The sequence below is a fragment of the Opisthocomus hoazin genome, chromosome 1, assembly GCF_030867145.1.
Source record: "Opisthocomus hoazin isolate bOpiHoa1 chromosome 1, bOpiHoa1.hap1, whole genome shotgun sequence".
Taxonomy (NCBI): domain Eukaryota; kingdom Metazoa; phylum Chordata; class Aves; order Opisthocomiformes; family Opisthocomidae; genus Opisthocomus; species Opisthocomus hoazin.
The window spans coordinates 11,327,318-11,343,087 of record NC_134414.1 but is presented as its reverse complement, the minus strand read 5'-3'; the positions used below and the strand labels follow the sequence as shown (position 1 = coordinate 11,343,087).

Sequence of the window (15,770 nt, the reverse complement as noted above, 5' to 3'; positions counted from 1 at the left end):
TCTCGGTTCATCCCTTGAGGTAGGAGGTGTCATGTCCAGCACCTAATGACAACACATACCCATCCCCTGAGAAGCGTATCTTTCCGCACGGTCAGACTGCCGGGCTGGCTGCGGGTGGAGGGATGTAGGAAGCAGGGACTGCTGAAATGCTGAGGACCGACTCAGTCACAGCTGACGAACCAAGTTTTGAGAGGGATGAGCGCGTCCTGGAGAATATCAGCATCTGCTGGTGTGGTGTCTCGGTGCGGCTTTGTGCTGCACCCCGTGCATGTGCAGTGCTGCTGGTGGGACAGGGGTCTCCCCTTTGCTGTTCAGCAGCATGGTGTAGACACGTCCCGTATGGCAGCCGGCCAGTACGTCAACCCGCCCAGCTGCAATGCCCCCTTACTGAGCCGAGTTACTCGCTCTCAGCCAGTGCAATAGCCCCTGTGTCTGTGAATGCAAACACGAGAACACTGCCTGCCTGTTGGATTAAAATTACCTAAGGACGACTGCAGAGGAGAGAATTTTGTGTTTGTGCTCTGGTTTGTCCTTCTGTATATCTGGCAAGAAAGCTTGACTGAAATGTCAGTTGATTGCAGTGTAGTATTATGTTAGACACTGGTGGGTTATCTAGGGGGAAGAAATTCTTGGAGGCTAGAAAACTGGTGAAACACAACTAGGAAATCACAAGAGGCTCTACAAGTAGAAAAGATTCAAGAGTTGTCGGGGTTGATTTATGGGGTTTTTGTTTGTTTCGATTGTACTTGCTAATTAATCCTTCAAGGAAACTGTCCCACTTGCTTTTGGCCGGAAGACCACAGGGGTATTGCAGTGTTGGTGTTGACGATAGCATGGGAACAATGGAATGAGACCCCAGATGATGGTCTCAGCCATCACAAATTTGGCGCTGAGATTTATGCTTGTGGTGTTAAATGCAAAGCTCATTGCACCCACTACTCCTGCAGTTTCAGTGACGGGGCCAGAAAGACAATTTGCCTTTTCTGTGCATGCTGCTGGAGAGGAAGGATTGGCTGTTATTCTCCTGTGTTTAGTTTACATGAGCTCATCACCACATTGAAGGGAGAAGACACTCAGCCATGAAACAATGAACTCTTATCTTGTGAGGGGGTGATGTCATGTCTAATGCTTTCGTCCAAGTACTGGGAATCAAGTTCCAGGGGCCCCTGTCCCAGCTTTTCTATTTCTCTTAGCCAGGATGAATTGCTTGAACACAGTAAACCCCAGAAAAGTTCTCCGCAAAGTGGGGCTGGGAAATTCCGCTTTGCACTTCTCCATTCACATCTGTAAAGTATTTGGAGATCCTTGAGTGAAAGGAGCTGTTACCTTATATTATCATCCTGACCACCAGCAGACTTTAAAGCATTGTTGGAGTGTGGTCCTCTGTGAGCTCTGGGCTGGTGAACAATCCTGCTATCAGCCTGGGTTTGGCAAACTTCTATGAAACAGATTCATTTGCTCTCAAATTTCCACTGGAATGACTGGATGCAACCCAGTAGGAGATCTCGCTTCTGTTACGAAAGGAAGCAGAAATTGGTCAGAAAGTCAAGAACATACTGCTTCCACGTGTGAGGAAACCTGTGAGTACGAGCTGCTGTGATCTTCGGTCGGCTGTGGTTTCTTATGCACGTCTGTAATGCATATTCAGTTATTTGGGGAGGAACCTTTTGGGTTGCCACAAATCTCTTGCAGTTTGGGGGTTTCCTTTTCAGCTTGATGTTCATGCCGAAATTCTGTCTGCTTCCTGAGGGTACGTCAGCTTCTCATGGAAACCATTTGTCAGTTCCTCTGCAGGAGTACCTCCCACCCTGTCAAATCACTGCTGGCTCAAGGGACATTTGTCACTGAAGTGGAATGTGTCAGAGCCCACAAGAAAGCCAGGGGAGTGAAGATTTACTCTTCTAATGGCATAATAATATCAAACAGATGTCAGATTCCTATAGCTGGAGACCCCTACAGTCGGCAGAAAGGGCTCCTGGTCTCCTAACAGCCACCTCGTAATGAAATGAGGAGTGCGTCAGAGGCTGCAGAGTTAGCACTTAGAGTATTTGAAATAAAGTGTGACTTCTGGGCAAGTTTAGAAAGAAAAGCCCCTCCTGAAACACCTGGATAAATTGCTGCATTTTCTGCTGCCTAAACCTCCGTTCATTACTCTTTCACCTAAAACACGTGGAATTACTGAGCTCTTTAACAAGAGCTCCAAACCATGCATTTTGCTCCTCATGGGAGGCAACTACCTGCAAAATTTGGCCCATTGAGCCTCGCCTATGACGGAATGAAGCAGCCTGACAAATTGCTGTTTTCTCACAATGAGTAATGGGCTTCGTATGGGAAAATACACTGCTTCGGTTTTCCCTCTCCTCAGTTACCATGGCAAAGGGCAAGTCAGTCTTATTCTTGAACTGGTACATTTTTCCCTTGAACTGGTACGTTTTAGTAGGCTGGAATAAATGTTCACCTAAAGCACCCAAGGATCGTAATCAGAGTAACCCTCAGAATTTCTGGAGCGTGCCTATATCAGCAAATTAAGGTCAAAATCAAAATGTGATGGGAGATGAGTTGTGCTGCAGCATGTTCTCTGGACTCTGCAGAGCTTCAGCCCAGCCTCCACAGTTACAATATTCTTTAATCTTCAGGCTCTCTTTCAAGCAAACTACCACTGGAAATTTCTTTCCTCCTTCTCTTTTTCTCCTAAACTGGTATAGAAACTGGAGAGCAGTTCCTTACCTGTCTTACTCCATTCCCTCCTGCTGTGGCTTCATTGCAGAGTGCAGGTTGGTGGCTCCAAGGGCCAGAGGTGCTGACGGGTGGGCTGTCCCCGAGCTCCAGCCGCCATTTCGAGCGCTGGCCTCCGTCGCTTGCCAGCAGATCAGAGCAAGAGCCTCTGCAAGAGGCACCTCCGCACACCAGCAAACCCTGTCGCAGAAGCCTCATTAAGCTGTCATAACTTCACGCCCCGTTCCTTTCCCATCAGTGCTTGTTAGCAGGGTGGCCAGGGAAACAGCAGCTTTCCATCAGCCATGCCAGGTGGCAAAGCACAGCCAACATCAGGAGATCAGGAGGCACTCAGTTTCTCAAAACGGGGGAAGAAGGAAGGTAGCTCTGCTGAGTTGATTTTCCCTTGTGCTTGTTTTATACCTGAGTTCTCTTTGCCTAATCCCTTCCCAGTACTTTTACCCACAAACACACCGAGTCAGGTCCCACCTGCTCTCCAGCAAGCAGAGTCTGCTCCACAACAAGGTGCCTCTGAATGAGCAGTTCTCCAGGGCCGTGGATCACAAATTCACCAGCACCTTTCAGAAACAAAATCACCAGTACAGGTGCCCATCTGTTCTTTATTCAGGTGCTCTAGTTAACTTGGCTAATTGATCCTGAATGACTTAAGTCTCCAGGCACCGCTGGCCTCCACAAAGCCCTCGCATAATACTGCTGACACATAAAGTCTCTCCTCAGCATCTATGGGTCTGCCAGGAGATGTGCACACCATCACCAGTGCTCTAGCAAGGCTGATGGGATAGACTGGCTCTAGCCTTCATGGGGATACAAGGTGGACATGCTCCTTGCCCATCTGCCCCAGTTGCCATGGCCAGAGGGACTCCGACACCATCCAGAAGGGAGAAGTTTCACCTCCATCCTGGGAAAGGTGATGGAGCAGCTTATCCTGAAGGTCATCAACAAGCAAGTGGAGGAAGCTCAGGAAGTGTGGGCTGGATGAGTGGTCAGTGAGGTGGATTGAGAACTGGCTAAATGGCAGAACTCAGAGGGTTATCATCAGCAGCGCTGAGTCTAGTTGCAGGCTGGTAACAAGTGGTATCGCCCAGGGGTCAGTACTGGGCCCAGCCTTGTTCAACTTCTTCATCAGTGACCTGGATGAAGAGTTAGAATGTACCCTCAGCAAGTTTGCTGATGACACCAAGCTGGGAGGAGTAGTAGATGATACACCAGAAGGCTGTGCTGCCATTCAGCAAGACCTGGATAGGCTGGAAAGTTGGGCAGAGAGGAACCTGATGAGGTTCAACAAGGGCAAATGCAGGGTCCTGCACCTGGGGAGGAACAACCCCGTGCATCAGTACAGGCTTGGGGTGGACCTGCTGCAGAGCAGCTCTGTGGAGAGGGACCTGGGTGTCCTAGTGGACGACAGGTTGACCATGAGCCAGCAGTGTGCCCTGGCTGCCAAGAAAGCTAACGGGATCCTGGGATGTATTAGGAGGAGTGTGGCCAGCAAGTCGAGGGAGGTTCTCCTTCCCCTCTACACTGCCCTAGTGAGGCCCCATCTGGAGTACTGTGTCCAGTTCTGGGCTCCCCAGTTCAAGAAAGGTGACGAGCTACTGGAGAGAGTCCAGCGGAGGGCTACGAGGATGATGAGGGGACTGGAGCATCTCTCCTGCGAGGAGAGGCTGAGGGAGCTGGGCTTGTTCAGCCTGAAGAAGAGAAGGCTGCGAGGGGACCTAATATATGCGTACAAATATCTGAAGGGTGGGTGTCAGGAGGATGGGTCCAAACTCTTTTCAGTAGTGCCCACCGACAGGACAAGGGGCAACGGGCACAAACTGAAGCAGAGGAAGTTCCATCTGAACATGAGGAAGAACTTCTTCACTCTGAGGGTGACGGAGCACTGGAACAGGCTGCCCAGGGAGGTTGTGGAGTCTCCTTCTCTGGAGATATTCAAGACCTGCCTGAACAAGGTCCTGTGCAGCCTGCTGTAGGTGACCCTGCTTCGGCAGGAGGGTTGGACTAGATGACCCACAGAGGTCCCTTCCAACCCCTACCATTCTAAAAAAAAAAAAAAAAAGTGATGGTGGTAGGAAGAGCCACCCCCACAGTCCAGTATCCTGGCTTGATGTGGGATGAGCTCAGCAGCCAGCTCCTACAATCTGCTTCTAGCTACTGGATGATATTTAAAATCAACGAACACTATTTAGGTTTTATTATCTTGATTTTCTGCTACTGAGGAATGATTCAGCTCCAGATTTTCTGCTTACAGGATCTCTGTGGTAATGGACTTTGATTACCTTGCCTTTAGATCCTTTGGGATAACACATTTACAGATGTCAAAAAGCCTTCTGCCCTAGGCTTTCTGTCTGTGCCTTCCACCTAAGCCAGATTTACCACAGCTGGTTTAGAAAGATCTAGCTGGAGAAGATCTGTGTGGGTGGAAGGCAGGTGACAAGGCTCCATTCCTTGCTGTCTGTCGGAGGGTAGCTCCGGGCTACGCCTGAGGGTCCGTACTAGCACGGTTGCATCTCCTGCTTGTACCTCCAGCTGCAGCTGTTCCTCAGCCCCACTGCAAGGAGGATGATGTCATTCGACATAAAAACACAAGAATGGCCGTAGCAGCCGTTAGTGCTGGTCTCGGTGCTTGGAAGTCATGAGATGCGCTGTGCAAACGAGTTGGGGCGGTTTTGCTGCTGTAAGGACTACAATGAAAGTTGACTGTGATTTTTCAAGTTTTTTTTTCCCAAAAGCTCTGTGATTGATCTTGACTTGATCTTGCCCCGTCTCCTGTCTCTAACAGTAGCTCATAGCAGATGCCCTGGCATACGACTAGGAACAAGCAGCAAACCATCCTTGGCATACTCCCAGCTTCCCAGGAATCTGAGATTCAGGGTTTTCCTGCTATCTTTGTGCTCCAAGGGTCCCTTTCATTTAGCGCTCGCTGAATCCGCAGCAGGCTCCGCGCCTCAGAGCGTGAGGCTGTGTCTGTGCTGGCAGAAGCCTAGCGAGACTCCTGCCCAGCCTTCGAGACAGTCTGCAGCCGAAGAAGGTGGTGAGGCAGGCAGCAGCTCCTGCTGGGTTACAGTGCAGCTCCCTGGCATGGAGTTTCTAAACCCAGGACCTAGGGCTCTAAATTTTCTGTTGGCTATAATATAAAAGGCTGCAAGTTTTTGCAGAACTCCCATCTGTTGGCTCAAAACCAAACGTTCTAGCATAAAAGCAATTGCATTTCTGTCTCACTCAATGATGACCATCAGAACTGCTACATCTGCTGCAACAGTTGTGACTTCACTTGCAGATCCTTGGGGCCAGCTTTCACCATGCTGTGATTGTCTGACAGTCAATGGACCTTCCCCCTGACGTTTCCATTTCAAAACAAAGTAACAGATATGGTCATGTTTTCTAACTTACCTCTTCATCTCTCCTTTTAACACTAGTGGAGCTATTTAATGAGTGATGTACATAATGCTATTAAATCACATCAGAGTACTGAGTGAGGCTTCGAAGGGGTTTTTGATTGGTTTCAGAACTGGAAGGTCAGCTTTTAACTTACCAAAATTTTAGTTTTCATTGTCAGTTTTTTATGGGAAAACTTCCTCCTAGCTATGTGGAAGTATGAAAAATTTCTTGTTGTTAAGTGTTACATCTGTCTGCAGCCTGTAAGCAAACAAATGTTGCGAGCTCTCCCTGGCCCCATGCCTCTTGGTAGTAAACCCATCTCCTTACCTGTCTGGGTTTCTTCTTCTTGGCCAGAAACACATACAAATATGCAAACAGTGCAATCCTGACATGAGATTTCCCAGACGTGAATAGACAGTAGAAGAGCCTTGGTCTTTTGGGACATGCTTAAGCTGTTGTGTCACCTGCCTATTGCCAAGAGCCCAACAGCCGCAGCAGAGCTGCCGCTGAGGGGCTGTCAGCAGACTCGAGGGGTGAAGGAACTGGGTCCCAGTAACAAAAATCAGCCTGGGCTTCATGCCCTTTTTACATGGAATGGACAAAGGGACTTTTTCCCTCTAAGTCTCTTCTTAGCTTGGTACCAGTGTTTGCTTAAAGGTTGCTGGTTCTGTCTCTAATGTAGGTGAAAGTGCATGTTCTTCTGTGCCTGGAGTTAGCCTTGGTGTTGGATGAGACAACAGTCTAGTTTTCTTCCGCGCTTGTTTGTAAAGACTCAGTTTGCAAAGACGTTATGGGAACAGCTTGCCTTTTCTCTCTCCGAATGCCCAGGTGGCCCTAGGCCCCGTTTCTGCCGGCCCGAGGCACGTTCTGGCAGGACCCCATCACACTGCAGGGGCACCTGGGTGCTTACCCTTCATACACGAGGACAGCGCATGTCTGTAAGTCACTGCCGTCATCGTCTCCAGCGGCAAAGTGAGATCCTGGCTGCAGCAGAATGAGGGAAGCGCTTTGCCCACTCCTGAGCCACTTCTAGCTCCATCAGGACGAGTAAGCAAGAGTGGCCAGAGCCCGTTTTCTGGTCATAAGGCCAAATGGCGTTGTGGTTGCTGCTCGTGTCCATACTGCTTAGCCATACCCATACTGCTTAGCTCTCATACTGCTGCAAAGCCACAGGCAGGAGAGCTCTTGAGGTGGTGCCTGACCAAGCTGACCCCTAAGCTGTGGCCAGGAATGGCGTGGCCGAGTGCTGCTGGTCTGACCAAAAGCCTGCCGAGGACTGTGTTAAGAATTCAGCAGTAAGAATGGCCCCAGGACACTGGCCAGACTCAGGTCTTAGTGTTGTTTACCTGGCTAGAGTGGAATTTGGTTTTCCAATCCTGAATACTGATCACTTGCTGAGCATGATTTTTTTCTAATGACGGGCTCCTTTACTGAAAATTGAATTTTTCTTGGCAATTAGAGCTTTGGTTGCTGGTGTATCAAGCAGCAGTAAGCAAGTCTCAAGGCCAAGGGCAAGGACAATTTGGCTTTTCTCTGCCTGGTTTTATCTAAGCCTGTGAGCAGGAGTTGCAGTGCATCAAAGCAGACTCCTAACGTCATGAATGACTGTAAGCAGTGCTATCAAATGCTAAATGCAGACAGGGATTGTAATCTCCTGCCTGTGATTCTTTCCATAAAGAAACTGGACCTGCTTACAAATACTATTATCTATTTTCATATATGTAGGAGTGTTTATACTCCCTTCTCATGGTGAACAAAAATGCCCTTTTGCTACGGGTCAGCAAAGGCACTGCACAGGTCCTCAGGCCACCCTTGAAGTTCTGACATCTGCAGTTTTCTTCAGATGCTTCTCAAATGGCAACTGCTGCCTCATGAATTTTTTCCTCTCTGACCTGGTGGCTTATAATGAGGCTGGATGAGCTCGAAGAGGTACACACAAATGAGGATGAAAGAACTAAGTTGCATAATGAGATAGTTCAGGCAATTGAGAAGTCTCTTGAATAAAGAAGCTAAAAGCAGTGTCATCAGGAAGGCATCTGCCTGCCTCTTCTGGGATTCACGCTCTTCTGTTCCACACTTCATGCTCATCCAAGAGAGATGCATATCATCTTCTGCAGGGCATGCAGATCTCGCTAGCAGCATCTTTCCTCTTAACATAGCCCAGAGATTCAGTGTAGCTCTGGGATGATACTAACAGCACCAGAACAACAGTATAGTGGTAAACAAAGCGTGAATCCTACACTTGTTTGTTTTCCAGCAAACGGAACAATTTCTGAATAAAGATTTTTGGGTGGTAATTTTTCCAGCAGATTTGTACTGTTGTATGTGTTTACCTCCTAGAGTCATCCTTCATTAGGGCAACAGTCTAATACTATTATTTTGATCAATAGTACATTATTTCATTAAAAATCCAGTTTGTGCAAAATTTGCTAGGTCAGGTCTGGAGATCGGACTAAAATGAGTGTGTGGGACCATCCTGTAAAGCTTTTCTCAGTAAGACCATTTTTACAGGAAGGTTTTTGCAAGGTATGGGAGAGAAAGCCAAACTTTGGGTCATAATTACAGAACAAGACCCCCGAATATGCAAATTAATGAGCCACCAATATAATCCTTGCCATGAAAGATTTTTTTGATGAGGAAGAAGTGACAGTGTGCATCTTTTTGTTTCTGACTCTATGAAATGGCTAAATTGATTCCAGAGATGGTAGCGAGCAGTCCCCGGATGGGGGTCTGGCAGCCAACAGTGAACCAGGAGACGTGGTGATGGTATTAAATGACTCTTGTAGTGTCACCGGTTACAAGACAGAAGTGAAGAACTGTGTTTAGAGAGAAATTAGATTCAGTGTTTTATCTGAAAAAAGAACACACCGAGCCTTCAGCAAAACATGTCAGAGTTTGCAGCCAACATTAACCCGCCATACCACAAACCAGGACAGCGGAGCTTGGCGTAACTCCAAAAGGTCTTGTTTTTGCTGAGAAGTGTGTATCTGTTGTGGTGGTTGAGGGGGCATTGGCGTTAAGACATCAGCCTGGATAGTATTTAGTGACCATAAAAGACTGTGTTGTTATAGCCTCTCCCCATTTCTATCTATCTGGCATGTCTGAATTCTTTCAAAACCACCTCTGTCAGAGAGGTACAGAAATGAACTGTCCGAGCATCCTCTCCCACAGCCTGCAAACGCAAGAATGACTCATGCTAAGGGGAAAGCTCCAGTTCCACAAGGAGACACAGGACCACAGGCACCCCTAGAAATGCGCACTTCAGTGTGCCCAAGAGGCAAAATCAGGTCAAAACCAAGAACCTTCCTTTTGTGAAAGCCGGGGGGAAACAACTGGGGAATGGAAGAAGCCCAACTGGAGATTGGCACTTGCTGTGTTTCAGTGTACCTTGTCTGTCTGAAATCCTGATAGTCTACATTTGAGCTTTCTTTTTTAGATAAAGGCAGTGAGATCCTGGGTGTTTAACTACTAATGTCCCAGATGCCAAGGAGATGATAGAATGCTCTAGAGAAGATGAGTCACTGACAGTCAGGATGAGATTACTGGAGGGAGCCGGCCTTAGCTGGCCGTGCCTTTCCTGGGCTGGAGAACATTCAGTCCTGATGTGACCTGCTGCTCTTGGCTTCGGCCTCTCCTTCAGGCTCTGAGCTGAAAGTTAGGACACTAGTCACGTGGATCGGTAGAAGCATGGAAGAATCTATGAGAACTGGGAAAAAGCCAAGCAGACCGCCCTCAGAAGCCTCTTCCGATCACAGCAGTTTGCAAGATCTCTCTGCAGGGCCACCCTCAGTTCTAGCCACAAATTTAAGGATGTTTAAATGTGGCAGAGGGGAGCTTCAGAAATCCTTGTTCAAATACTCAGTTTACAATTGCTTTTTCTGAAAAAAGGCATCCTGCACCTGTAGGCAGCAAGCATGGTGTAAGTGATTAGGTGTGTGCTACTTGGAACTGCATTCGTATCAGACCTTACAAGTTAAACAGAGCAAAATGTCTCAGCTGGTTAGACAAAAGCATACCTCACTAAAAATGATTCCTCCAACAAGAAATGGTTCATTTTGACTTCGGAATGGAAACTGCAATGTTTCCAATGAAACACAGTAATTCTACAAAATCAGTTTTGTCAAGATCCAGTTTTCGTTTAAAAAATGTTATGATGGGGGAGACTGCCCAGTATATTTCATTCCATTCTGAAGTAATTCCATGTACCCTGGCAGGGAACCACTTGGATACCGTACACAAGGGATAGCACCGGGCAGTTTCTGTAGAGAAGATCAACAAAGAAATTGCAGGTGTTGAAGGACAGCAGAGCATTGCAGTTGAAAGGGTGATAAGCCAGTGACCGAGGGTGCATGTCTTAAGTTTAAGATCTTTCTAACCAGCTGTGATAATTAGATAACATTAGATTATCTCTCGTAACTTAGGTCTCTGAAGTTACACATCTGAATTTAAGTTGGTCATCTTGGACTGTCTTCACAGAGACTGTGGAGAAAGAGGCATCTCCGGAGATGTGATCTACTTCGATTTTCCACTGAAACTAGTTCAAAGAAGTTGCTATTGGAGGTGCTTCTTTCTCTCCGTTGTCTGAGAAGGCAGCCAGAGTTGTTCAGCTGGGCATTGCACAGGCAAATTTCAGGTATGTAAAGTTAGTGGAAGAAATCCCATTCTGCGTTGCATTTTGTTGGCTGAATCCCAGTAAGAGTAGCAGCTCTCTGACCACCCTTTCCTTTGCAGTAACAAGTATTCGCCACTTCTTCTCCTACGCTGGATGGTTTTTTAGGACTGTTGCATATGAGAGCACTTCTGTGCTCCAGTCCCCAGCTGGCTGCGTTTTACTTTTGGGTGCTACCCAAATACTTTGTAGAGTGCTCTGGATTCCTTTGGGATGAAACAGGTAACACAAATCTTGAAGTTACTGTGCTGCACAGGAGAGACAGTGGGACTGACTCGTCGTGTTGATGCTCACAAGGATGTTACTGCAGATGGGCCCCGCGGTTGCTTTGTCCACACTCCTTGCTAAGGTTATCCTTAGGCTGATCAGGTCATGCTGAGATGGAGCATTGCACACAGCCACCAAAGTACCCTTAGGATAGAGCAGTGAGCATTAACTGGCGGATTTCTAAGATGGCTCAGTAAGTCAGCTGCCTAATTTGTGTTTAATTTCAGGGACTTGGAGCAGCACAAGTTCTTTAAAGTCCTCTCAAAATCCCAGAAAGGTGGGTAGTCCTTGAGGATGAGGATCATCATCCCAAGATTCCCATCTTTAACTGCAAGTCTGAAATGTTTGGGTCTGTCATTTAAAGTGTCTGGTCTTAGGGTCTTGCCGTGACCAATTTGTGGTCTTTATTAATGAAAACTTTAGTTCTTACACTATGCAATAGTGAGCAAAGGCTCACATAGGCTGAAAGATGTGGTCTATACTTTAAAAAGCTCAGCGGACATATTGCAGAGAAAAACAAAACAATCTTCAAAAAAAAATAGCTCAGTGAAAAGAGTTTGCATTCCAGCACTGTCCTGTCATACTGAGGGGCTGGAAGAGAAAGGGTTTATGGACCACCATACCTTTCTTGTGCTCTGCTTAATAAAAAACGATCAAAGACAAAAAATAGAAGTAACTGTGCACTGTCTCGTGCTGCAGACCAGGAATGTGAAGTGAGGAAAGAATTCTGTGCTCAAAAGAGAAAAAAAAAACCAATCCTGTTCAAGTTAATACTCTTGCAAATGTGACTGTAGTCAGGGAAACCCACCCACCTACCCTTACGCTCTCTGGGGAGCTGGTCACACGTACGTTGATGCTGCCTGAGATCACTGATTTTATTAGGCAAGTCGGTAGTGTTACTTCCTCAGTGATACAAATAAATAACAAGAAATAGTTTCTATAGCAACTGAAGTTGCTTAAAGATTTGCTAATTCTTTGCTGTGCGATGTCAGCAGATGTTCTGGATGGTGTGTCGTCTCCCTCTTAGCCATGGTTTCCTTACACATTCAAACAACGGGTGAGAGGATTGTCCACTAGAAATCTGGTTTTCGCAGGCCCTTTCTGTATTGTTTATTTGCACAAATTCCTTGGATATCCACAACGTTCATTTTGATTTCCAAGACTTTCCAGAGAGAGACTTGGGAATCTTCATCTTTTGCTTTTCAGAGTGTTGCTCAGCATTTCAGAAGAAATTTTTATACTGGATGTCTCCTTGATAGCTGCCAGAATCTGCAGTGGGGAGGCAAAAAGAGCATAAGTAGTCTGTCCCTCAAATACTCGGTGTAACTTGTGGTTAGCAGCACACTGGAGACAAGTTTAGAGCTTCTTATAAAAAGCAATGCAAAATTTCGATAGACTCCAGCTGCTGCTGAGCTGTGTAACGTGGCCTTGTCATATAGGGTGCAGGAAAGAATTTGTCCTGTTCAAAGTCACGAAACCAATGGAAGCAGTTATCCAGTCCCTTTTCTAGGGTTTTTTTCCCCCTTGAAGTATGGCAAGCTGGAATTTCCCCACCTGAGCATCTACATCCCGCTGAATTTCAAAGCCGGTTGGTCCCCTGGAAAATCCGTGCCTAAACCTCCATACCCAGGGTGAGAGTTTTGGTGCAACTAGAAGAGGAATATTGCACAGGGCTCTTTTGTTGCTCCTTTCAGCACAGGAAACAAGACAAGCTGCTGCCTTTCTGGCCAGTACGACCAGTCATGCTTGCATCTGCCTGCCTAGAGAGGGCTCACCGCACTCTGACATTGCAGAGCAGGGAGTAAGTATATTTAAAGTATATACTAAAAGTAGGAGCCATCAGATGGCACACAATAAATATAGAATAATTTTGAAGCAGTTTTTAATCGCTCTGTGCTGTGTTCTCTTCCAGGAGAGATATGGGGAACATATATGGTGGGGACTGGGCATGGTAGTCCACCTCTGATGGTACCGAGGTACTAGAAAGGTACCCAGACTGCACATGAGATACGTTGAAGATGCCCTCAGTGATTGGATTCCACATTAGCCAGGAAGAACACCACCCTCCATGGCATGTCCTCGCTTGCAGGTGTGCCACATCCATTCCCAGCAACACCACAGGAGAAGCTGAAGAGAGCCTAAAGGTGCCCAGGGGCAAGGAAGCAGTACCATGTTCTGGCATGGAGCTGTGCTGTACCCAGTCAGGGATCTCGGCACACATGGCTCCGTAGCATGGACTTGCCCCGTTCTTTGGTGACAGGAGCAATGACACTTCCCTCTGGGGATGACACTGCATTGCAGACCCCATGGAAAAGTTTCCACAGCTTCTGTGTCCCTGATTCTACAAAGACTCCAAGCACCTAATTTTTCATTGAAATTTTTGCAAATATTAATATTATTTTTCAAATATTAAGCTTAGTAGGATATTGGGAAACTTAACTGGAGCAAGGCATTGAGTTGAATCTGAGCTTTTTGTGTCTAGCAGAGTCATACACAGCCCTAAAATCACTGTGGTCCTGTTCTAAAGCAAGCACAGAGACTGTGCAGGAGGTGTGAGAGCCAACCCTTTCCCCTGTTTGAGACCAGAAGGTTTCTGAAGCGAGAGTTTCTCATGACGGACAAATAAAGGAGCACAATGCCTGTGCTTATCGTTGCCTCCTTGCTGACAGACATGCTTGAAATGGAAAATAATAATAATAAAAAATTGGAGGCCCTCCCAGGAGACCCTGACTCCCCGCACTGCGAGTGCCATGAAAAGAGCTTTTCACGACAGGAGCCACAGGTCTCAGACGGAGCATGTTTTATCCAGTATCAATTTCCAGCTGAAGGCAGGGGTGTCCCCTGCCTGGGATTTCGGTGGCGAAGGAGGAAGGTCTGAATGGGAGGCAGGCAAGGTGATGCTGCCTCGGCACTGCTGACAGCCCCAGAGAGGCTCGGGGCTCTGACACAGTGCAGCGACGTGGAGCCCTTTCACCTGCCTGCAGCCCAGGGGTTGCTGACGGCCGCACCGCTCGTCCCCTGAGCATCTCCCACTGCCCCGTCACATTTATGAGGGACAAGAGTACTCACGGGCCTTTTAGATTTTATTAGCAAAGCTTTAATGCAGCCTAGAGTCATATAAAGTGCTGAAAGTGTATAGTTACGGAGCAGTCTGAATATTACCCAAGTTTTAGAAATTGCACACTTGCCCTGGTATTACTGCATAATTACGGAATGTTTGCAGCTATTTCCTTGCCTTTTGACTCTACGGGTCACTAGCTGTCATTGCGTGCTGGGTTCCCGTAAAGCAACTCGGTGGAGAGAAACGTGTTTCCAAAGCAGGAGAATGTGGCCATGAACGTGGCGGTGAAGCACGCAGTCCGTGGGATCCCACGCGCAGGTTTTTGTCTCATCTCTTGGGCACCGGCAGCTGAAGGGGGCACTTGGTGGTGTTCCCTTCGCAGTCGGATTTGCTGTATGGCAACATGGCAGTTGCAATATCCATTGCGAGAGAGCGTCTCCTTCACTTTGAGAAGCCACGGAAAATTTGTCATACCAGTCGTCCAAAGACAGGTGTATACCTGTTAATAAGCCCCTTGTGCCCCTTGAATAGACATATTATGAACATGATTTATTCTTAGAGACTCCACGTTTCTGAGTGTGTGGGCCTCGGGAAGGGTGGGGTCCTGCTGGCTGTCGCTGTGGTGCACTTCTCTCATGATACTTTTATCTCTGTGCTAGAGACTGTAGCTGCACTGTCCTGGTAAGAGACATATCTATCGTCCTAAATGGTGGAAATATTTTAATCCATTCTTAACTACCCTTTAACTTGCAGGTATGGCATGAATTGTCTGATCCAGTTTGAAGATTTTGCCAATGCTAACGCTTTTCGTCTCCTCAATAAATACCGCAACAGATACTGTACGTTCAATGATGATATTCAGGGTAAGTACTGTTAGGAAAATGCAAATTTAACCTTCACCTTCTCTTGAGGAAAGGTGATTAAGATCACGAGACTGTTTATTATACAGTACTCAGATGTGTGATAAATTTTAGCGTTTACACATAAGCATTTAAAAATACAAACCAAAGCACAGCAGTGAGTTGAAAAGTGAGTCTCCATTGTTTTCAGTAATTTAGCTGTTCACTGCAGAAATGTTGTTCAAGGGGGAAAATGAATCACGCGCTTTAGATGATTAAGGTAATTTAGAGAGCTCCATTAATTCTCTATAATTTAGCTAAAACAATGATGATGTTTTAACAGTTACACAAGGCTTTCAGTTTCCGTAGCCGGGTGGTCGTTAGCTGATCCTGGCATTGTCCCCTTATTGTTATCCTCCTCATTACACGCACAGAAGAGAAGGTAAATCAGCTTCTTCCCTCGCCATGGGTGCTGGCTCCACGGTAATCTGAGAACAGGTATGCTCTCCCCCAGAGCGGTGAACGCAACTCTTCCAGCACCAAAGAGGCACGAGAGCAGCAAAGCTGGGGCTGTAACCAGCACGTCTCCCAGGCCGGGGGGGCTCAGCGGGCAGCAGAACCGCTCAGGTGCACGGAGGGACGCGGGCTGCGTGTTGGTGGTGTCCTGGTCTGGCGCTGACTTTGCTTTAAACCATGGGAAGGGCTGTTTGCCCATCCAGCAGGGACAGGATCTTCCCAAGTGATTACAAATAACCAGTTCTTCTCCTGTGAGTCCCTTCATCTTTTCTTCTTTTGTCTAGCCCTGCTTGCAACATGCAGA

The 15,770-nt window shown here is 47.2% G+C and overlaps 1 protein-coding gene across 1 annotated transcript in view; it reads left to right on the top strand.

Moving 5' to 3' along the window:
- ME3 (malic enzyme 3) overlaps window positions 1–15,770 on the top strand; it is a 139,065-nt gene that overhangs the window by 105,963 nt on the left and 17,332 nt on the right. The window contains exon 7 of the mRNA XM_075417156.1: window positions 14,865–14,974. Within this exon, the coding sequence (XP_075273271.1) occupies window positions 14,865–14,974 (110 nt within the window). The remainder of the gene's footprint in view (window positions 1–14,864; window positions 14,975–15,770) is intronic.